Source organism: Schistocerca gregaria, chromosome 1, assembly GCF_023897955.1.
Source record: "Schistocerca gregaria isolate iqSchGreg1 chromosome 1, iqSchGreg1.2, whole genome shotgun sequence".
Taxonomy (NCBI): Eukaryota; Metazoa; Arthropoda; class Insecta; order Orthoptera; family Acrididae; genus Schistocerca; species Schistocerca gregaria.
Window position 1 is genome coordinate 543,536,074 of NC_064920.1, and position 24,674 is coordinate 543,560,747.

At 43.2% G+C, this 24,674-nt stretch overlaps 1 protein-coding gene across 1 annotated transcript in view; it reads right to left on the minus strand.

The window, feature by feature from the left end:
• LOC126355849 (cytochrome P450 3A41-like) overlaps window positions 1–24,674 on the minus strand; it is a 257,307-nt gene that overhangs the window by 54,412 nt on the left and 178,221 nt on the right. Inside the window, exon 2 of the mRNA XM_050006329.1 lies at window positions 11,549–11,645. Within this exon, the coding sequence (XP_049862286.1) occupies window positions 11,549–11,645 (97 nt within the window). The remainder of the gene's footprint in view (window positions 1–11,548; window positions 11,646–24,674) is intronic.

A 24,674-nucleotide genomic window follows, 5' to 3' on the forward strand; every position in this document is an offset into this window, starting at 1 on the left:
TACCAGTATACATTTCTGCATATCCTTGGAGAATACATACATGTTGTGTAAGTATACCGTACACTGCTTTGGCTTTTAATCCCCATAGCACTCAATCCAACGGTTGTTGCAAAGTTGCTGGCGCATTTTGCATTCCAAATGGCGTACAAGGATACAGATAATATCCAGATAGAATTGTGAATGCGGTTTTCGGACCATATTTCAATTCTACCTCTAATTGATGGTTCCCACTTCGCAGGTCCCTGGTTGTAACATTCAGTTATACTCAGCAGAGGATACGAATATATCTGCTTACTGTATTCAAGCCATGGTCTCCGCTCTAGTATTTTTACTCCCCGCACACCCTACAGTACAAAAATGATTCACTGATCCCTTAGGATGCGTATTTCAATCGAATCCTTCTTTTCGGAGAGTTATACCATAAATTTCTTCTCACGCCATTTCAATTCAGTGCCACCTCATCAGTTGACAGAGCTATCCATCTTATCTTCACCACTTTTATTTAGAACCATATTCCAGAAGCTTCTTTCTTGTTTTTGTTCGAACTGTTCATTGTCCAGAAGTTAACAAAATTCTCTTTCTCACAACCGTTTTTCTTCCTGTTGCCCGCCTGCATTTTATATCCCCTCTACTTCAACCGCCGTCACTTATTTTGCTGCCCAAATAGCAATACTCATATATTACTTTTAGTGTTTCAGTTTCTAATTCCTCGGCATCGACTGATTTAAATCGACTACAATCCATTACACTTGTTTTATGTTTCTTGATATACAACTTATAATCTCTTTTCAAGACAGTATCCGTTCCGATCAACTGTTTTTTCCAAGATCTTTGCTGTCTCTGACAAAATTAGAATGTCATTGATATACCTCAAAAGTTTTTAATTCTTCTCCCTCAACTGCAATTCCTCTTCCAAATTATTCCTTTATTTCCATTACTTCTTGTTCAATGGATGAACCAGCAGAAAAATTCTCCTGTCAAAGCACAAAAAATGCGAATATGTTCCCGCTTATTAAAAGACTCTGAAAAGTAGAAGGTACCAGCTGCTGCTTCTTTTACCCTTCCTCAGCAACTTTTAAAATTTGCACAAGAATTTTGGCATGCGAACATATTCGCGCCATTTTTAGCGTGCAACTCATTTCAAAACCTCACAAGCTCCCTTAACAGTAACACACTCACAGCCACTACTCCACCGCTGTGAGTCTCTCACACCACCCACTCCCAGTTGCCCTTTCTCACTCACTCGTTCAGCCCAACGCATTGTTATTACCTCCTTGTGTGTCTCTGTCATTGTCTCCCGTGTCACAGCCACAGTCCCCTTCGTCATTTTCTACTGGTACTGTCTCCATCTCACTCTCTCTTACTGCTAATATCATTCCTTCCTCCCTACTGCTGCCGTCTCTTCTCACTCTCACTATCTTTCACTTCCTCGTTGCCACTGTAATACACTCAGTGTCTCATTATCACTGCCTCTCACCACTTCCAATTTCTCTTTCTCTTTAGTCCTCGCCCCGACTACCTTTACTAGGACTATCTCCCTCACTCTTTTCCTAGTACTGTTCTGTCACTTTTAACTATGTTCCACTGCCAGTGTGCCAATATCCTTCTTTCACACTGCCACCGTCTCCTTCGCTCTTTCTATGACAACTATTGTCTACAGTCTACCAGTAATTATTACTTTTACGTCTCTTTGCCACTGCCACTGTCTTCTTCTATCTTAGCATAAAAAGCGCGAATATGTTCGCATGTTAATATTTTTGGGAAAAATTTTAAAAATGCTGGGGAAAGTAGAATGAGGCAGCTGGTACCCCATTTTTCAGTCAGTCTCTTAAACAAGCGCATATTTAAATTTTTTGAGCTCCGACAGGAGCATTTTGCCGCTGGTTCCCTTCTTTGCTTTGCCACCGCAGGGCATGTAGATCCGATTTTGCTCGCAAAAACATTTCACATATGCTTCAGTACCACTACATGGGGTTCCAGACGATAACGGAGGTACTGTACAGCGTATTTCTCCGTGATACGTCACTTTCAACTACGTTTACGCCACACACCAGATTTTACGTGTAGGGTAACTCTGAACCTCTGTATCTTTGAAACGGAGAACTACATGAAGAAAATTTTCAGGGTTGTTCGTGATCGGCAACTTGGGAATACATCGCAAAAATTACAGCCATTTGCTGTGCATAAACGTCTCGGAATCCACGGCTGGGTTTTAATACTCAAAAAACAACTTTATGAGGTTTTTTCGATAACGGATAAAATGTTTCAAAACGGGGAAATGGCACTTCTAGATATATTTCTAGATGATCTATGTTTAAAATTTTAACAATTTTCTGGGGTTATTTATTATTTAGTTTTCGCTTCATATCCGATTTTACTAGTAGAAGTTGAGTAGCTTTGAACCTCTGTATCTTCGAAACGGATAAATAAGTCAAAAAAGTTATCAAGGCTGTTCGAGGTTGGGATCCTACAAACATATGGTGAAAGTTTTAGCCATTTTCTGTGCATAGCCGCCTTGTAATGCTTGGCAGGGGTTTGGTCCGCTGGTGATGACGAGAATATATTAAAAAGAACCTTTTTGTGGGGTTTCCCGAGGAACTGTCCCTGAGCTAATGATGTATCCATAAGTAACATTACGCCCACCATAGACCACATCAAACGAAATAAGAAGCAACCGATTTGCTCCATTTGCCTAGGCGGGACGAACTGTGTAATATTCTGACTTTGACCCTGTACTGCAGGGTACACATTGCCAGTAACAAATTCTCCATTGCGAATATCATATTGCGATCCGAAGTTACTGTCCTAACTTGTCCGTAAAGGAAAATATTTTATCTATAGCTACTGAAACTGTATATGATTTTTAGAAACTAAAATTTGGGATCCATAACATAGCTTTTAACCGGCACACTACCAAAAATGTCCATTAGGTTTACGTTCAGGGATCCAATAATTTCTGAACAACTCTCGGAGGAGAGTGGATAAATACTGGTACGCTTGACAGCGTGTGCCCCAGTCAACAATCTGTTTGTTCTACGGAAAAACAAACAGCCTCAATGTAAAGCTGCGTGATACGGCTTCTCTAAGCCCCGCTTACACTGTCCTACTTGCCTACCAACAGAGCCGGCCGGTGTGGCCGAGCGGCTCTAGGCGCTTGTCTGGAACCGCGCGACCGCTACGGTCGCGGGTTCGAATCCTGCCTTGGGCATGGATATCTGTGATGTCCTTCGGTTAGTTGGGTTTAAGTAGTTCTAAATTCTAGGGGACGGATGACCTCAGATGTTAAGTCACATAGTGTTCAGAGCCATCTGAACCATTTGAACCACCAGAGGGCAGCACAGTTATTTTCCTTCGAAGTCCACCTGCAGTGTTTAATTCAGATTCTACGATTGTCCACCTAAATGGCTGCTGGCTAATTTGTTACCAATCTTCACCAAGTTTAGGCACTCTGAATGATCTCTGTGTGTACAGGGTGTTAAACCCTTAACACTCTGAGAGGTTTTTTTAAACCTTTTCTTCTTCACTGATAACTATGCAATAAGAGCACAGCAATCAGTCGCCCCTCCCTTTTTTTGAGGTTTTATTACGCAAATACAGATTTGGGCTAGTCCCTAGCCTTTATCAATGCACTATTTTTTAGTCTCGAAACGTTAGTTCCGTGTTGTTCTGATGTCAGTCACAGTTCTTTGAATACTACTCACGAATCAGTAGTATTCAAAGAACTGCGACTGACGCACGAACAACACGGAACATGCATCGAGATTAAAAAATAGTGCATTGATAATGGCTAGGCACTAGCTTAGATCTGTATTTGCGTAATAAAACCCCAAAAAAAGGGAGGGGCGACTGATTGCTGCGCTCTATCATTTATAAATTGCATTGTGTTTGCATTGGAAGACGAACCGAAAAAAAGGAAAAGGAAACGTACTTGCGTGAAGCTGGGGGTTTCACGGCGAGACAATAAAAGCATTCAACAAAATTTCTTACAGGAGCTGCAAGTCGAAGACCTAAAATTGTATGAAAATTACTTGCGAATGGACGAGAGTAAATTTCAATACGTGCTCAGGAAAATGGATCCTTATATTACGAAGCACAACACTCACCTCGGAAATGCTATATCTACTACTCTAGTTTACAGTACAGCACTCGAATACCGCAATGCACATTGGCTACAATAATACCAGAAACGTGTCACGCTGTTTATAAAGCACTGAAGGAGGAATATCTAAAGGCAAATAACTATTTAGTACATACTATATCCATTAAGAAATATTTTTGTTTCCACAGAACTTGTATATTTTCTCCTTTGAATCCTTGGGGGAACGACCTTGGCGTATTTCACATGTAATGGACTCCGTAATTCTTTAATAGATAGCGCTTCTTCTTGTTCTATTTCTGTAATCGGGATACCGCAAGTTATACAGTGCTTCATCTGCCTCGTACATTTCTATCAATTTCGTTGCAGATGCGATGCACCATCTAAATTTCGAAACGCTGTAGACAAACGTTAGATGTCAGACAACGGCAGTGATGCTAACGCTCCTAACGGTTGCATTTATCGCTGCCGTAAGCAAAAGACGAACGACGTCTTTTATCAAATGTAGTGCGCCGCGCTGCATTTGATCAAATAAATTGGACGGAAGGCGACATTTGACGAAAGTTCCCTATTACACTATGTCCAATACACTGAACAAATGAGCTTCGTCCAATACATTTGTTAGTGTAATATCGGCCTAAGGAACCCTTCATGGGTTCTATTAGTCAAAAATTCTCCGAGCCAATCGCGCATCCGTGAAGATATGACGCTAGACTGTGTCTTGAAGGACTGTTTGCAGCCCCTCCAGCTCCCTTGTGGCCAGGAGCTGAATTGATATCTACTCCAGCCTAGGGTTTGCCGACACCCCTGCGTGTCGCCTCCGCTTCGCAGTTGCAAGTCTCCGCGTGGGACGCAGTGTCCGCCTTGTGTCCGATAACGCGCTATCTGGTATTGCTTCCGGGGACCCCGCCGCACAGTACATTGTCTCCACAGGCGTACAAGCGCCCCGCCCGTTCTTAAATACCCAGTACTTTCACAAGGCTTTCAGTTTCTCACCAGGGATACAGCCTCGCCGTCTTACCCAGAACTATGCGCTGCGTACGCTAGCAGTTCCATCAACAGCATCCCCTTCTTTCGTTCAGTGCAGACTTCCGGCATTAAGCTAGTGCGCTTTTCTAAACTAAAGGAACTGCTGCTGCCTGTCCTGTTTTATCCACCGCAATATTATGAAACCGCTTTTGTTTAAATAAAAAGTTTCATTAAGCGCAGCTTCAATTCAATCAAATAAGTTCTCAGTGTGTAATCACGAAGACAGAACGTTCTCCGCCCCAGTATTATAAAAAGAAGAAAAATGAGAAAGTTTTCAGGCCGTTCCGTCAATCAGCACGTCATAGGTCGTGACAATGAGAACCCTTTACATGTGTGCATCACTAGCCTCACGTCGTATGGGTGGCAACACGACGTGGCATGGACTCGACTAATGTCTGAAGTAGTGCTCAGTGAATTGATCCAATGAATCCTGCAGGGCTGCCAATAAACCCGTAGGAGTACACGGGGGTGAAGATCTCTCGCGAACAGCACGTTGCAAGGCATCTCAGACATGCTCAATAATATTCATGTCTGGGGAGTTCGGTGGACAGGGGAAGTGTTTAATCTCAGAAGAGTGCTCCTGGAGCCACTCTGTAGCAATTCTGGACGTGTGGGGTGGCGCATTGTGCTGCTGGAATTGCTCAAGTCTATCGGAATGCACAATGGACATGAATGGATGCAGGTGATCACATAGGATGCTTCTTACATGTCCCCTGTCACAGTCGTATCTAGACGTATTAGGATTCCATATCACTCCAACTGCACACGCCCTGCACCATTACAGAGTCTCCACCAGCTTGAACAGTCCCTTCGTGACATGCAGAGTGCATGGAATAAACGGGTTGTCTCCACACCCGTACACGTACAACTGCTCGATACAATTTGAAACGAGACTCTTTCGACCAACGAACATGTTTCCAGTCATTAACAGTCCCATGTCGGTGTTGACGGGCTCAGGCGAGGAGTAAAGCATTGTGTCGTGCAGTCATCAAGGGTACACGAGTTAGCCTTCGGCTTCGAAAGCCCATATCGATTGTATATCACTGAATGGTTCGTACGCTGACACTTGTTGATGGCCCAGCACTGAAATCCGAAGCAATTAGCGGACGGGTTGCCCTTCAGTCACGTTGAACGAGTCGTTGTTGATCCTCTTCTTGCAGAATCTTTTTCCGGCCACAGCGATGTGGGACATTTGATTTTCATGGGATTCCTGATATTCACGGTACGCTCGTGAAATGGTCGTACGGGAAAATCCCACTTCATCGCTACCTCGGAATGCTGTGCCCCATCGCTCGTGCGCCGACTGTAACACCACGTTCAAACGCACTTAAATCTTGATAACCTGCAGTTGTAGCAGCAGTAACCGATGCTGCGCCAGACACTTGTCTTTTATAGGCGTTGCCGACCAGAGCGCAGTATTCAGCCTGTTTACATATCTCTGTATTTGAATACCCATACCTATGCCAGTTTCTTTGGCGCTTCAGTGTATTTGGCAGTCACTACTTGTACCAAATCGTTCGTCGTAAGAATATGTTTGCCAGATGTAAGACAAACGAAATTTCTAACTAGGCAAGTTTTTTCTAAAGAGGCACGTTTTTTCTACTTCTACATGTTCCATTTGAAATTAGCCTACAAGCCTGAAACTGACCTGTCGTGGTATGTCACTGAACGTTGACGTTTGTAAAAGATTTAAGTCACATTAGTCATAAAAGGTAACAGACAGTGGCGCAATCTTTGCAAGATTAAATAACAGTAACTGACAGGGATGCGGCCTTTCATTATTAGTCTTCAACACAGACTTTTAGGATGCATATGTTGAGGAAATAACTAACTGTACATGGAGAAATCTCGAAAATGCTTGAATTTACAGATGATGTAACAGTGTTTGCAGAATCTGAAAATAATCGCCAAGAGGTCATAGAATGCCTGTGTAATATAATAATAGGACTGTAGATCGTTCCAGGAGTTTAAATTCAGAATTGCACAAGGTAAAATAGCATTCAAAATAACAACAACAACAACAACAATAACAATAACAATAAGAACAACAACCAAGAGATACCAAGTCGAATAGTGTTAGTTACAACAACAGGAAACAGCACGTAAAAAAATTCCTTTAGAGCGTTATCATGAACGCAAAAGAATACATTCACGAATAGAAGGATCGACTAGCGAAGTTTTCAGCAATGCGGTGGCGAAAGGATCGTTGTGGATGACTATCAGGGAACGGAGGGACCGACGGGTTGGGCACCTACACAGATTTCTGCTTGTTCATTAATGAAATCAATAGTAGGAAAAGTATCCTGAAAATCAAGACTTCAGTACGTCAGGCAGATAAAATAAGATCTGAAATTGACGACGCACTCTGAACTGCAGAGACTTGCAGAAGATAAAGAGAAAATACAGAAGGGGAAAAGGTGCCGACCAATTCGTGGATTGCGATCAAAAGAAGAAGTAGAAGAAGACTGGGTACACAAAAATTTCCCAGAGGCGTAATTTGAAAAATAAAAAGGAGTTTTGATACTGGAGGTAAACAAAGTAGCAAACACGTAGATCTCTTGCGCAATAACAAAACGTTTAACAGAGTACTCGTTACCGCACGAACAGGTGGTGACACGTCGCGTTTTTTATGTGATGGTTTATTTGAGTCTCTTTTTGGAGGTGCCCGATGGGTTTCAGTTCGGCTGTGAGTAACACACACACACACACACACACACACACACACACACACACACACACACTCCACCACGTCGGGCATACAGAACAACTGCTCTAAGCCTGCCAAACCGTTTGTCTCTGACTTCCGTTAAGTTCTGCAGATGTCGTTGCATTTCGTCGTGAATTTAGGGACAGATAATGATAATTATTCACGTGCACCCTTTTACTGATCGATGGAGAACATTTCCGATGTCTCTAACAGTTCTGCACTTTTCGCGCAGTTCTGAGCGTTGGAAGTCACTCATTTCCCTTGTAGGCGCAAATACAGTGCAAACACGACTGATATGAGACGTCTAATGCGCTGTTCTTATTGTCTATGAAACATGATAAAGGTATTTGGTTTGTGGGGCACTCAACTGCTTGGTTATCAGCGGTCGTGCAAATTCCCAATCTCTTCGCCCAGTCTCACCACTTTTCTGAATGATGATGAAATGACGAGGACAGCACAGACACTCTGTCCCCCGGCGAAGAAAATGTCCGACCCCGCCATGAACTGAACCCGGGACTCCATGATCCAGAGGTAGCAACGCTAGCCACAATATCACGAGCTGCGGACTGCCTGTTCGAACTAGGAAGTGGTTTTTCCCTATACAGACGTCGCAATTTCGGTTTTCAGGGAATACTAATTTTTTTCTGTCGTTAATATTGACTTCACTTTTCACTTCCCATCTTCATCCAATGTTTTGATTACGCACAACATCTCAACAGGTGACACACGTAGTGGATAACGGGTAGCCTTTGTAGCTGGACGGCTGCCTCTTGTCGACTGAATCTCATCCTATGTCATCTCAATATAGTGAAGTTTGATCTCTGCCGCTATTGTGACGAGCAGAACTGCGCCAGCGTATTCAGCGTACGAGCAGAGCTTCCACGGTTCAGCGTTTACAATAGCGGGCGGTCCTTCTTACAGCGAATGGTTCTGCAGCCACGCGTTCTGCTAGCCAGGAAGGCGGATGTAGCGCCGAGACACACACACACACACACACACACACACACACACACACACACACACACACACACACATATTCAGTGTAACATTTATGGCTTGAGAAGCCATGATATTCCTCCCCAAGGTTCATTTCATAGTTTGGTTGAGATTGCATTAACTGAGGTATAACGTCGCAGTCGAGTGTGAGGCAGAGAATAGACGGTACATTCCACCAGTTTAGTGGGAGGATCCTGTCTCATTCCCTTCCCAGCCACTGCCTCTCTTTCATATCCTTCGGTTCTTACGTAACTACAGTCCCGTTCCTTCTTTATTGCAGGTAAATTATGACCATTAAGCGAAGGGAAGAGAGAGCCAAGACAGCTTTGGGATATCAGATTTGGCAATCTGTCATACACCCGTAAACGTTGTATGGGCCTGAACATCGAATGTACATGACGTTAGAGGGAAAAGCAAAATTGTCATTGAAAGTTGCTATTAACGGGCAGTGGGCCTACGCCAGAATATCAGAAAGTAAACGTGTAGTTTCCAAGGTGGTTGTTGGTTGGTTGATTGGTGTTGAAGGGACCAAACAGCAAGGTCATCAGTCCCTTGTTTTAAAGGCGGTCCATTCGAACGGATTTACATCTCACAAGAGTCATCATGGTAAAAGGTAAAATGCTAAAAAACGTAAAAGTGCAGTCGTGTTGTCAATGGTGAAAATAAAAGGAGGGAATTCAGCAAGTGGGCAACCCCAAGGCTATGCTAGAGGCACGAAATATCCCACCTCTGATTCAGTACAGGCAATACCATCTGCTATTTAAAAGCATTCAACCGCTAGAATGTAAAAGTGGGTATTTTGAAAGGAGACTAACCAAATTTAAAAAGCAATTAAAACAAAGTAAAAGGGAGAGAAAGGAGAATCTTGGCCAGGGAGGGGAGTTAGGAATCTCTAAACACAGCTTACTGTGGGAGACACCCCAACCCTCACCGTCCTCCCCTACTCCAAAGGGAGATTAAAAACCTTAAAACTGAAAATAAAAACCACTTTCACGGAGGAAAGTGAGAACCAGTTCCACCATCCGGGAACGGTCTGCCAATATTAAAGGTAAAGTGTGAAGTGCGGGGAAGTCCGTACTTAGTACGCAGAGCCAAAAGAAGGGCGCATTCCACCAAAATGTGGGCTAATGATTGGAAGGCTTCGCAACCACAAAGTGGGGGTGGCTCATTACGCAAAAGAAAACCATGGGTCAGCCGAGTATGGCCGATGCGGAGACGACACAGGGTGGTCGAGTCCTTTCGGGAGAGGCGGGAGGGAGAACGCCACGGGACAGATGTCACCTTAATCGCACGAAGTTTATTAGACAGGAAGGTAGCCTCCAAAGAGTTGGCCCATGGTTGTGCGAATTTCCGAGGTTGTTGTCATTAATGAAATGCTCACAAGGAGTCCAAAAAGTTACTGCATCCAGAGTCTCGCGAAATTGGTCTAACAGTTTGTGCAGTCAGTCCCATTCTGAGAAAAAGTTCTGTCCTTTAGGACTAGGAAGATATACTACGCCCAGCGGATGCTGACTAAAGGCTGTGGCCACAGGATGGTGTTCGGTGAAACGTTTTTGGGCTGACATGACTGGCTGAGACAGTGTTACAAAGTGTCGTGGCCGCAGAAGGCTGTGTTTCACGTTCATGGTGTGACGAATCGACGTAAATGCCATTATAGCGTATGTGAGAATCTGCTCATTACTGTTAAAAAGGGGCAGGGACGTCGTACGAGTACTATTACGCACAACAATGAATGACGAAAGGTTTTTGGAGACAATCCAAGAATATATGTGGCCAGTCATTGCTCAGATGACGTTCGTAACTGGTTGCATAAAAGTCTCCCAGATTGATGGATTCACTAACATGGCCCACGCGAATGGCTGGTTCGCAGTCTGAAAATAAGCGCGCACTGTGATTTTTTCCTATGGTGATGGGCCCACGGAAGAGGAGCACAAGAACCTGAGATGAACTGGAAACAACAGTCAAACATTTGCTCACGAAAGATCAACAGACATGTTTAGGGTGTCAGCTGCAAGCGTACCGAACAGCTTATTAAAAATGTTCTGCCGAACTCGCAAATCTCATAGATACAAAGAAATGTGTGTAATGATTATGTTTCAATACAGCCATTTTAACAAACCATTAACTTGAAGTTATATCAGAATACATTACGATGCCTATAAGAATGGAGAAATGTCCTTCATGTTCTTTTGAAACTGTATGATTTAGCAACTTGTGATATCGCAGTGCTTATGTCGGTGAGAGAGAGGACCAGACCTACCTAACTTAGGCCACATTCTGAAGTCCATTGCGACACTCTTTGATAGAGTATATTTTTGTATAAATATCTACGTCCATCAGTGAAAAATTTCTACATCGAAACCATGTGGATAAGATATTTACCCACAATAAAAACTTATGGTCTGCAGCTCGTGGTCGTGCGGTAGCGTTCTCGCTTCCCGCGCCCGGTTTCTATTCCCGGCGGGGTCAGGGATTTTCTCTGCTTCGTGATGACTGGGTGTTGTGTGATGTCCTTAGGTTAGTTAGGTTTAAGTAGTTCTAAGTTCTAGGGGACTGATGACCATAGATGTTACGTCCCATAGTGCTTAGAGCCCAAAAACGTATGCTTAAAACTGCTTGGGCAAAAAATTGCAGTGAAACAGTGCAGTTGCTAACAATAGCGAATTTTGTAGGCTGCCCGAAAGGGCTGAGAAGGTACGGCTGCAGCTACTAGCACTTACCTTGTTCCAAAGTTTGTAGTAGTTCCCAAAGAGCGGCTGAGGCTTAGGGCCGACAATGCCTCTCTTCTCAAAATAGTCGAAGGTCGAAGTCAGGTATCTGAAAAACAAAGACAAAAAACCCTGTCATTTATCACGCAAGTTAGTAGTGGTGACGCTTTGATGCATATGATGCGATCTAGACATGTGCAACCTTCAGCACCTTACATGGATTTCACAAGTAACCGGTCACATTGGAGAACCAAGCTGATACAGTAATCAGTCACCCGCACCTCAGATTGTATAGAAAAGAACCAGTGTGGCCCACATCCCACTTAGAAGCTTTCTACATACCTTCAGAAGAATTTTGAGAGCAAACAAGCGCTCTCATAACCGTAGAGTTCTCATAAGTGGCCACTCTTTAGCAAAATTCATGAGAGATCGAACGGTGTATCATCTTGCTGGTCTTAATTGAGCTCTTTTATGCGAAATAACAGTTGCAAATGGGGTGCAGATTCTTCTACGGTGAGGAATAAAGAAAGTAATTCGAAGTGGGCCTCATTTCGTCCCATACAAATATTCGCCATCAACGATCATATTCGCTAGTGACTCGTGTATCGTGTGTGAAAGTGAAGACGGGTAATAGGAACTGAGCACAATATATGAACTCAGAACTGGGGATTACATAGTAAACGAAGTGAGGGTATCCTGCTACGTGGGAAGTAAAATACGCACCATGGGTGCGGCGAGGAGACCATAAGAAGCGGACAAGCACAGAAGAAGAGAGCACTCATCGTCATAAAAAGGAAACTACTATCAAACATAGGACTTAACCTGAGAAAGAATATGAAACTATACGTCGTAAGTTTAAAATTATGTGGATGTCAAACACTGACTGTGAGGTAACCGGAAAGAAAAGAGATTCTAAACGTTGAAGAGGTCGTGTTACAGGAAGATGATGAAAATTGAGTGGACTGACAGACGAGAAATGAGGAGCTGCTCCGCAGAATGTCAAGGGAAGGAAGTGTAAAGAGAGACATGACGATACACAGAACATGAGACAAGCCCTCGGGGAATAGCTTCCATGGTACAAGAGGGAGCCGTAGATGGTAAGAATCGTACAAGTAGACATGGCGCATAACTGGTGACTTTAGGTGTAGATGCTACTACGAGACATTTGCATACGAGAGGAAATCGTGCCAGGTTGCGGCAAAATAAAAGCCGAAGAGAAAAGAGAAGGCCCACTAGTGATATACGGCTTTGCACTGAAGGGAGCCTCAGCAGCGATGCATAATCATAGCCGCTTGTCGTCCGCACACAGCCTCATCAAGTCCCGAGCATAAACGGAGCAGCTCCTCCGTAAAGCCACCACTCCATTAACGGCGGCAACGCGGCAACAGTGCCTGTATTGGCTGCAAGAAGGATGTGGAAGGGTAATGTGGCCGCGTCTGTGCATAGCCATGTACAGATTACGGAGTGAAAGCGTTTGAGAGGTACGTTAAGGAAGCGCAGTGGAGAAGCGAACTGAGCAATTCGTCGTCGTTTCAGTATGAAATGTGCTATGATACTCATATTGAGGTTGGAGGTCACTCTTGTGTCCGTGTTTGCTTACAGATAAATTTGTTTTTGGGTATGTTCCGTCTTGCGCGAACATACTTGGTACCCCTCAAAACCTAAACCCAAACCAAGATCCAAAACTCCCACCGAGAAAGACATTCAGCTATTCGCCATTTTGTTTTCCTATTTTCTAAACAGTGATATCGCGCAATTTTAAAGTTCAGTTTCAAAATCAAGACTGTGTGGAAACCTCCAGCGGTTAAGTGTAAACATTTTGCGAACTTCCCCTCTCCCCCCCCCCCCCCCCCATCCACCCACACACACTCAGACAGATATGACACAGTAAGTTTAATCACAATAGTCTAACTTTCATAGTCATAAATTTTCGGTGTAAGGAAGTTCTCTATATTTAGTTCTGTATGGTTGCAGACGACGAGACTATCAAAGAAGAACAGCTATGTCACAAAGTACAACAATAAGTTATAGAAATCACATCATTTGTTAAAAAGGTATACAATTTTTTCTTTGTTTTCAAGTTAGTGAATACTTCACTAAAAAAACTCAAAATGTACAGACTGTACAAGCCAATTATTTCCTTACTTAACAAAAAGCAAAGAAAAATCCACTGATGATGCTACAGCTTCAGCTAAACATGCATGGGCAGAAAAGAATAACAAATTGTGTTCGCTCAAGGCAAAACCTATCCAAGGACAAATTTATTATGGTATAACACTACCTGTACATTTTAAGGCATCAGTTTTTCGACTGATTTGATGCTGTTATCCACTTTTCTGTCTGCTGTGCTAATATTTTGTTCTCTGTGTAAGTACTGCGCCCCACATGCTATATATGCAGTTTTAAAACTTCTTAAAACATTCCAGGCAATCATGCCGCAGTTAAATGAATCTCTGAGTAAACCAACGTTTCGAACCCAATTGCGAAGAACATTTTCAAGTGGGTTTGTAGCTGCTACGAATATCCGATCCGCGGCCTTGCTCGCTACTGACTGCAGTACAAATTCGTTTCTACATTTGCATACAGATCTAATACATCTTTATCCACACTTTGTAAATCACTGAAGTGATACGTCCTATTGTACCAGTTTTTAAGTCTTTTACCCGTTCCATTCGCCTATGGACGTGTGTACATGCATGTCTGAAGGATACTGCAAAGTATGTTAGAACAATATAGGTACTGCATTTTAGTATATGTAATAACTGGGCTTCGACTTTAATCATACGTCTCCTCCAGTACAGGACTCACAGCAATTGCGCGAATATAGAGAATAGACGAAAGCCGTGACCTATGGAAATCTGAGTCGATCCGGGGACCGTGCTCGGGTGGCTGAGGCGGTCGAGGCGACCACTCGCGATCCGGGTTCGAGTCCCGGTCCGTCACAAGTGCAACCAAAGTTTCGTCATATTCCAAATGAGAAAATGATTCTCGTGTTTCATACGGTTGTCCATCGCTGCCGTGCCTGTTCCTTCAGACATGCACGGATGTACATTAGAGCAACACAGGCAGTGCATTCTCGTATAAACTGTGTCCATTCGTGTTGCCCTTCTCTGAATACGGTCAATACCCCTCGTGTCTTATTCAGTCCTATTTGGTACAGGCCCCATACACTTGAGCAATACTCTAGGACTGGTCGCACGAGTGATTTGTATGCAGTCTCCTTTACAGATTGATTGCATTTTGCTGTTATTCCAGCTGTAAACACAAGTCCGCTCATTTATTTAGCCACGACTAAGCGTCGTTCCATTTAATGTCGCATTTGTATGAGTTTACCAATTCCAATTATGACTCACTGATTTTTTCGTTTTGTGAAACGACTTGTGACTTTTACATCTCTTAACATTTAAAAAGAGTTACTCTGAAACCTTACCAAAATCTTACCGAATATTCTGCAGCTTCTCTCAGACTGTACTTCATTACAGAGAACTGCATCGTCTGCGAAAAGTCTGAGGTTATTATTAATAACGTCCGCAAGATGATTAATATCCGAGAACAGCAATGGTCCCAACACACTTCTCTGGGGAACACCCATATTTACTGAGTCACAACTTTCCACTTGATATCCAGTACGAGCGTACTTTTAATACTACGCGTACGTGCGGTACCGAGTCACATGCTTTTCGGAAATCGAGGACTACTGCATCTACCTGACTGCCCTGATCCTCGGCTTACAGTACGTTAGGTGAGAGAAGTACGAGTTGTGTTTCGAAATCCGTGCCGGTGGGAGTGAAGGACGTCATTCTCTTCGAGATACCTCATTATGTTTAAGCTCACTACAAATGGATGTTAGGCACATTGGACGGAAGTTATGTGGATCACTTCTGCTACCCTTCTTCTAGACAGGTGTGTCCTGTCCTTTCTTCCAAATACAGGGCACGGGTTATTGCTTGGAGGATCTACGATAGATGACTTTTCCTTCATATGCAGCCAGAGTTATGTAATAGTTACGAAAAGATATAACCACCACTTGACTGTACGATACGCTATATTACACGATCTAGATTTCAGTCTTATGTCATTTTCGAGTGTTACAACCGGAATAAATCAAAACACAACAAAAGTACAAATAGCAGAAAAGTTCGCAAAAATGTAATTAATGTATAGATCACACTATTTGTTTCCTTACTTTATGTCAAAAATCATCTGACGTGTGTGTAACACAAGCCATCGTTAATATATATCTTCGGTTATATAAACCGGACCTTTCGTTAAAGTGAGTACATTTATGTGACATGTTAATTGGCTGGAGACTTTCAAGCCTTACTAACAGGTTAATTTCACCGAGTCGCTAGCCAATTAACATATCACAAAAATGTTCTCACTTTTACTTACGAAACGTCAGGTTCCTATATATATTAACGATGACTAGGGTTCCCCACAAGTCAGATGATTTTCTACTTGTAAGTAAACAAATCATTTAGTGTATACATTAATTTTGCCCTACTTTTCTGCTATTTGTACTTTTATTGGGTATTATTAAAGTTGTAACACTCGGAAATGACATCAAGATGAAATCTAAATCGTGTGATAAAGTATATCATACAGCTTAAATGCGACTATAGTTTTTCTTAAGGATCTGCGATAGGTCATAGTTAGCAGAGGAGCTAATTCAGCCGCAAACTCGGTTCTGAATCTGACAGGGATTGCATCAGGACATGTAGCTTTGTTCACTTTTAACGATATCAGCTGTTTTTCAACGACACTGACACGAATATCTATTTTACTCATCTTTTCAGTGGTAACAGGATTAAATTAGGGGAAATACTGCTGGGGTTTCCTTCGTTAAAGAACATTTGAAAACGGAGTTCAGCATTTCTGCCTTTGCTTTTTACTCTCGATTTCAGTTCCTGTCTCATCCTTGAGTGACTGGATACTAATTTTGCGACCACTAACGGCCTTTACCGACGACCAGAATGTCTTTGGGTTTTGTGACATTTCTTTTCGCAATATTCTCCAATGGAAGTCAGTGGAAGTTTCACACATTGCCCTCTTGACAGCCAAATGCCTTTCATTCAACATATCTCTATCTATATCCCAATGCTTTGTTTTACACCTACTATGCAGAGGTCTCAGTTTCTTTAGAATCTTCTTTACAGTTACTATATACCGTGACGGCTTCCTCCCATGATAATCTGATCTGCTGGCTGCATATCCATCCAGCCCATAGTCAACAGTTCGTTTAATCTTCAGCCATACTTACCCAACATGCTCCTGTCTTAGGCAAAAAGTTGTAAGTTCCTCATTTAGATACGACATTACTCTTCTTTGTCTAGATTGCTGAAAAGATCAGCCTTTCTACGTGCTTCAGCTGTCCTTTGTACTCTGGTAGTCACTGTTGCTATAACTGTTTGATAGTCAACGACACTACTTTCAGTGTGGATATCCTCAAAGAGGTACTGTCTGTTTGTTTCCGTTGGATCTAACACATTGGTATTATGAATGGGGATCCGTATTATCTGCTCTAGGTTGTTTTCAGAGAAGTCATTTAGGAAAGTTTCACAGGATGGAATTACATTTTCTTGGAGACATACTGAGTGTCAAATTATCCCCGATAAGTATAAAAGCTAAATAATGTTAGGGAGGGCACTAGACGAGGGTGGTTAGCTATGTTAGCAACAGTCCCGGCGAGGTGTAGCGGGTAGTACATCTGTCTGGTAATTAGGAGTCCCAGGTCCACGTAACAGCCTTGGATAAATTTTAAAACATTACTTCAGCTTCTATCTTTATCGAAGTTTAACAGGATGTTTACTACTGCGAAGAATCGTGGAGTTACATATTTTCAAAATTCGAGCATAGCTAGCCGTTGTTAAGTTGCTGTCGTATTCGTCTACACATTCTCCTACTCCTACAACACCTATACCTAAGTAACTCCTTTGCAATTCACACTTAGGTGTTTGACAAAAGGCTCATCGAACCACTTTCAGACTAATCCCTACTGTTCCACTCTCGAATAGCTCGTGGGGAAAAACGAACACGTAAATCATTCTGTGCGAGCTGTGCTTTCTCTTATTTTGTTACAAATGTCATTTAACCCTGTGTACGTGAGAGTTAAAAAGAATTGTTGCATTCGCGGGATAAAACTGGTGCTTGAAATTTCGTGAAAAGACCTCGCCGCAACAAAAAATACCTTTGTTCTTATGACTGACGTCTCAACTCGCGTCCCATGTCATTGGTAATTACACTGCTTCGGCGCCACGGTGGAAGACTGATACAAAATTAATTCAGCACCGGAATCCAGATACCAAACGGTTTTTAATCCTCTTCCTCTCGATTACAATTATTGACGCGTTCAGTGATTTCTATAACCTGCTGACGATAGTCTATGGCAAAACCCCTCAAGGTGGTCTTATTATATCGAATCTGGCGGTCTCCTGGCTGCAAAATGTGTTCCGCAACAAGAAGGAGGCGTGTGTTGAAGATGTGTACTAGTCTTCTACCGTGGAGCACTAAGTCCATACAGCGTAAGACGGTAATTGTCGATGTTATGCACCGACGGGGAAATCTGTACGTGAAAGACTTAGGCACACACACTTTTCTTCCAAAACCGTCCTGCTTTAGGCCAACTGCTCGCAAGTTAAGGTCGTGCATTCTTTGAGCGCTGTCTCCCACCATTCCATACCGCACAGTGTGTACATCATCATCAATCTTACTGAGACACTGAGGCAGGGGGATAGCCTCAGACGAATAACAGTCCAGAGCAGCAAGCAAATGAGGAAAGAAGGTAGTGTCGACAGAACATGAGACACGGAACCATTGTCAAAACATGAGGGAAATGCGACAATTACTTCTCACGCAATTTCAGCATTCTATGTGGGTAAAATAAACGGTGGACAAACACATCTGCATATACTGTAATCGCGATAATGGTGGTATTGTACCGAGACAGTGCATCAATACGACTGATTTTAATTTAGGCACTACTCCCATTTTAGCAGGAGTGGCGTTAAGACTGCAGAGTGAAGATATCTGACGAATGATCGGTCTGCTTACTTGATAGAGCAGAAACTTACGCACGCTAGACCTCGAAACAACATTAACAAATTAACGGGGCAACACTAAATGACTGTGGGAAATAGTCCAAGAACCACATTCAGATGCATGCAGAAGGCCACCAGCGTTTGCCGGCGTCTAGGTCAACTTCCTGCACCAGAAGCTGGGGCTACGAACGTAAACCTGTACGAAGAGACAGCTTTTGGTCCGGAGCGTAGAGCATTTGTTCGCTCGAGAGCAGGTAGCTAACATCTCTGCCTTAAATCCGCCCTTGTAATATCATGTCATGAATTAAAATAAGGAAGATTAGTGTTCAAGGAACAGTAGAGAACGACGTAATAACAGGATGATTATGAACTCCTATCAGAAACCATTCCCGCATTTGTATTTCTGATCTCTGTGATTACTTCTGAACATGTAGACTATCATTAATGCTCCATGAGCACCATCAGTTGTTGAATGTTGTTGCTCATTAATGGTACGTGTCTCATTTCTATCAAAGAACGGATAATTTTACCTTTTCGGATACATCGGAAGCATAGTTATCAGAACTCGACTTAGTTTCCAAAAATCACTGTATATCATTTTAATACGTTGCTGTTCATACTTGTATATGTTCTTTCAGTGATCTATGGAGATGAGATTAAGCCTAAATCAGCATGGGCGGACGTCATTAGAAACTCGTTGATTTACAAATGCGAATGTAGCGCAAAAAATTGCGCTACCTCCCAAGTGCTCTGCTCTGACGATTAAAAAGAGGTGACGCCACATGCAATGCATTCTTCCAGTAAAAAAAAACGGCGTGTGCTTTACCAACAGACTATCCCGCAATCTTCATTTATCAAATTTGAGAAATAACATGGAATTTAAATCTGGATAAACGGATGTTAATTGGTATCCCGCTACTCAGAATGCCTATGAAGCTCCCCACAACAGCGCACTCTAGCTCTCTATTACACTGGGGTGACAAAACTCATGGGATAGCGATATGCACATATGCAGATGGTGATAGTATCGCGTACACAAGGTATAAAAGGGTAGAGCATCGGAGGAGCTGTCATTTGTACTAAGGTGAGTCATTTGGAAAGGTTTCCGACGTAATTATGGCTGCGCGACGGATATTAACAGACTTTGAACGCGGAGTGTTAGTTGGAGCTAGACGCAGGCTGCATTCCATTTTGCAAATAGAAATATCACTATTTAGAGATAAACAGTGTCAAGAGTGTGCCGAGAATACCAGAATTCAGGCATTACCTCTCACCAGGAACAATGCAGTGGCCAACGGTCTTCACTTAACGAACGAGAGCACCGGCTTTTGCGTAGATTTGTCAGTGCTAACAGACAAGCAACACTGGGTGGAATAACCGCAGAAATTGATGTGGGACAAAAGGCGAAAGTAGCCGTTAGGACAGTGAGGCGAAATTTGTCGTTAATGTACTATGGCAGCAGACGACCGACGCGAGTGCCTTTGCTAACAGCACGACTTCGCCTGCAGGCCTTTCCTCGGCTCGTGACCATATCGATTGGACCATAGACCCTGGAAAACCGTGGCCTAGTCAGACGAGTCCCCATTTTAGATGGTAAGAGCTGATGGCAGGGTTCGAGTGTGGCGCAACCCCATGAAGCCAAGGTCCCAAGTTGTCAACAAGGGACTGTGCAAGCTGATGGTGGCTACATAATGGTGTGGGCTGTGTTTACATGGAATGGTCTGGGTCCTCTGGTCCAACTAAACCGATCATTCTTCGAACATTCATGGGACAGTTCGTCACAAAATCCTTCTCAGACAACACTTTCGCAATTTATGGACGTCTATACAAGCAGCATGGCTCAATATTTCTGCAGGGGACTTACAAAGACTTGTCGCTGCACTATATGGGGCAGAAGGGCGTCCGACAAGGCATTAGAAGGTATGACCTTTTGTCCCGTCAGTGAATTATGACTAAGGGCCAATTCATTGCTGCATTCGTTTTGAATAATATTACAGATTCCTATTACGAATCTGTACAGGGTGGCCAAAATAAAACGAGCCCTGAAAATATTTATGAGGCTGACGCGGACTTGACTGTTGTCAACAATAGAATTGCCAATTACATAAAATTCTGGAAACCGAGATTCTGATGCACCAATCGGTAGTTCTCACATTTCCGCGCATGCGCGCCTCTCGTGTGGCCTGTCCTGGGTATTTCGCTGTGTCATTACATTTGAATGAGTGAGAGGAGCAGAAGTATGTAGGGACCAGTTAAACACAACACAAAATGATACGATAAAACAGCGCGTCTCCATTATCGAGTATTGTGCGCAGAATGATTGAGTCAAACTTTTAGAGTTTGCTGTAAATTTCGACAAAAACTGCCTGTGCTAAAATGGGTCAAAACGGGCTCTGCTGCTGTGAAAAAAACCAATGATCAATCCCCACCTTAGACTTATTGTCAATATTTCCGGACCGTGTTTACTTCGCCCGCTCTCTACTTACTTCATGTCTCAGCCACCCAGAGCCGTACGGAGGTGATCCTGCGCCTCTGGCAGAAATGCTAAAGCTGTCCCCCATCCCCGCATAAAAACTGTCTTTCTGCAACTTTTTTCTACGCGGATTAAGGAAACTCTAACTTTTTAAGGCAGATTTAATAAAACAAGGGCGTCACTAAAAGTCATTAATTAAATAAGCTATCATTTGAATGAAAAATATATAACAAAAAATTAAATGTAACACTGTAGTAAATAAATTACAAATTGTATTAACTCACAAAAATGTTTAAGGCAACTGTCGTATTATTAGAATGATGCATAATAAAGAACAGATTTTATCCTCTACAAGTATTGTGCTTTTATTGCGATTCTACTTTTTATTCCCTTTCTTTGAGTGATGTAAACTCATTGACTATGTCCCTGAAGTAAAATTCAGCAGCTGTGGCGTATTCTATTCAATATAATTCAATTTGATAATCATTTTCACCTATACTCATGTCTAAGTAGCTTTTTATAATTTTTAATTTGCTGAAAGAGCGGTGACGAGGTGCTGCAGATACTAGAATTGTCAAAATATCCTCAAAGGTATTTCTGTATTTGGAAAAGCGCTTTGGTACCCATACAAAAAAATCGTCTCTGTTCTCTTCACGGGCTCTTTCTGCTGGAATCTGAAATCCAATATTTCGTTAACTAGATCAGCTGCATCGATATTTCTGCTATGTTTGACACCGAAATCGCCTGCATGTTTTTCAGAATAAGATCAAAGCTCTCATTTAAGGCGTTCCCGACAGGAAATTAAAGTGAGATAAAATGGTGTGTTGTATGCAATATCTGTTTCCCATTTCACTCGCCGTTCCATTAACTAATTTGAAGCACTCTAACTTCCAGTTCTCAGTTAACAGAGATCGGCAAAAATCGAGAGCCTTCAGTTAAACAGCAATATTTTCTTAAGCTCGTGCCCGCCAACTTATCATGTCCTGCAATACCGTAACGAAGTAGCACCAAAAACTCCACTGCTGAATATGAACCAGCTACGAAGGCGGCAGCTGTTTGGACAAGCATACTGGTGACACATAACTCACCTGAGCCAATTCCACAGGAGTCACTTCCTTACGAGCTGTCTGGACAATATGACACTGCGTTTTCAGTCTCTTGCCGATAGCGGCTTCTTCTCGCAGACGGATGATATGATCACAAGGAATAGGCGAATTCACTTGCTTCTCCTCGTCTAGTTCGTCTTTGTTCCTTGTTAACTGGCCGCGCGGGGTAGCCGCCGGCCTGAGGCGCCTTGCCACGGTTCGCGCGGCTCTCCCCGTCGGAGGTTCGAGTCCTCTCTCGAGCATGTGTGTGTGTGTGTGTGTGTGTGTGTGTGTGTGTTGCCCTTAGCGTTAAGTTAGATTAAGTTGTGTGTAAGCTTAGGGACCGATGACCTCAGCCATTTGGTCCCATAAGACCTTACCACAAATTTCCAATTTCTTATTAACTGGTCAGCTTTTGTGCCTCTGTGCCTACACACTTGACAGGGCCCAATTTCACCATGGCCTTGCTACGGCTCTGCAGCCAAAGTCCACTCCATTCACTTGCTTCAACTGCTTTCTATACTGAGTCTCCGGAATGAATCTTTCACTCTGCATCAGTCTGTGCGCTCTTTTGTAACATCCTGGCAAATTAAAACCGTGAGCCACGCCGGGACTCAAACCTTGCCTTTTGCGGGTAATGGTGGTACTAACTGCAATCCAGCCTCTTCCATTCCCACCTGGGGTTTCCATTGTTCAATCTTACTTTCATTTTGTTCTCGCGAGATGTTCGTAGGGGGATGCAATATATTGATATGTTTCGAGAGGGTGCGTTTCTGGATGAGGTATTGAATATATTGCTTCCCCCTACTTATACCTCCCGAGGAGATCACGAATGTAAAATTAGAGAGATTCGAGCGCGCACGGAAGCTTTCCGGCAGTCGTTCTTCCCACGAATCATACACGACTGGAACAGGAAAGGGAGGTAATGACACTGGCACGTTAGGTGCCCTCCGCCACACACCGTTGGGTGGCTTGCGGTGCATAAATGTAGATGTAGATGAAAGCATCCTCTCTGCTTCAAGTTTTCAAAGTAGGAGGTGTAGTGGCAAAACAAACTATGAGGGCGGATCGTGGGTTGTACACAGAAAGAGCAATGTCCACAAATGGAAGTTTGCGGTGTTACAGACCCAGCCTGGCACACAGCTTGAATCAGCCAGGCCGTTTCTAAACTAATGTCTGTCCCAAACATCACGAGCCCTCTCCGTGGGGCTGTGCACTTGGCGTTACTGCTGATGACTCGTATTTTACGTGATTAGACTTACGTCTCTTCTCGGATATATTGTTCCCTTCGCGCGTACAATTCGTGTAACTACACATTATACGCTTTTAAGTTCAATACTTTTATCTATTTGAGACAATACTCCGCGTCCTTACGGCTCCTGAGAGTCTTGCACCATGGGAGAACATTCTGCGGAAACTATAAATCACCCGTCTTCGTTCACAGGGCAGAAATAAGACTCGTCTAAGCGGAATGACGAGATGTCTGCGAATAACGCCGCAGCAGAGCGGCAGAAATAAGACAGCGCTACTTAAACGCATGATTCACAGTTTATGTTTCACACGCACAAGGCCAAAAGCCGCACGTGCTAGAACCACCGAAGCCACTCCTGCGTCGTACAAATCTGAGACGTGCGCTGTGGGCTGAACGTCTGCGTAAATAAAAGCTTCTACATATTCATCTACACCCATAATCAGTAGCCACCTTACAGCGTGTGGCGGAGCATACTTTGTGTACCACTATCACTCCCCTTTCCCCCTCCTATATTTCTGCTCCAGTCGTGAATCGTTCACCGCAAGAACGGCTGTTGTTAAGCTTCCGTCTGTGCTGGAATCTCTCTAATTTTATGTTCAACAATGTAGAGAAAGATAGACTGCTATTTACCGTAAAGAAGGCACGCTAAGCAGCAAACAAGCACATCTAAAACACACCTAAACAGAGCTTTCTGCCACAGTCTTCATGATATTAAGTCAAACAGACGCCATTCATACACACGACCAAGCGCACCTCATGCTCAAATGACCGCCAATTCCAGCCTCTCGGACCGGAATGATCTTGCTTGTGTGTATGAATGGCGTGTCTTTCTTTTTTGCTGATGAAGGCTGTAGCCGAAAGCTCTGTGTAAGTGTCTTAATTGTGCCTGTCTGCAGGTTAACGTGTCTTCTTTGCGGTAAGCAGCAATCTATCTATTCCTACGTTGTTGATATTCCTACCTGGGGTCTCCACTATTCAATCTTACATCCATTTTGGTTTCGCGAGATGTACATAGGGGGATGCAATATATGGTATTCTCTCTTAGGAACGTACGTTGTCCGAATTTTAGAGCAGTCAGCCAGATCCGTGATGCAGAACGCCTCTCATGCACCGTCTGCCACTATAGTTGGCTGTTCATCTCTGTGACGCTTTCCCCCTTACTACAGGAGCCCGTAACGAAACACGCTCCTCTTTTTTTGTGTGTTCTCTACTTCCTGTATCAATTCTATCTGGTACGGATCCCAAACTGACGAGCAATATTCAACTATTCGCCGATCGAAAGTTTTGTAAG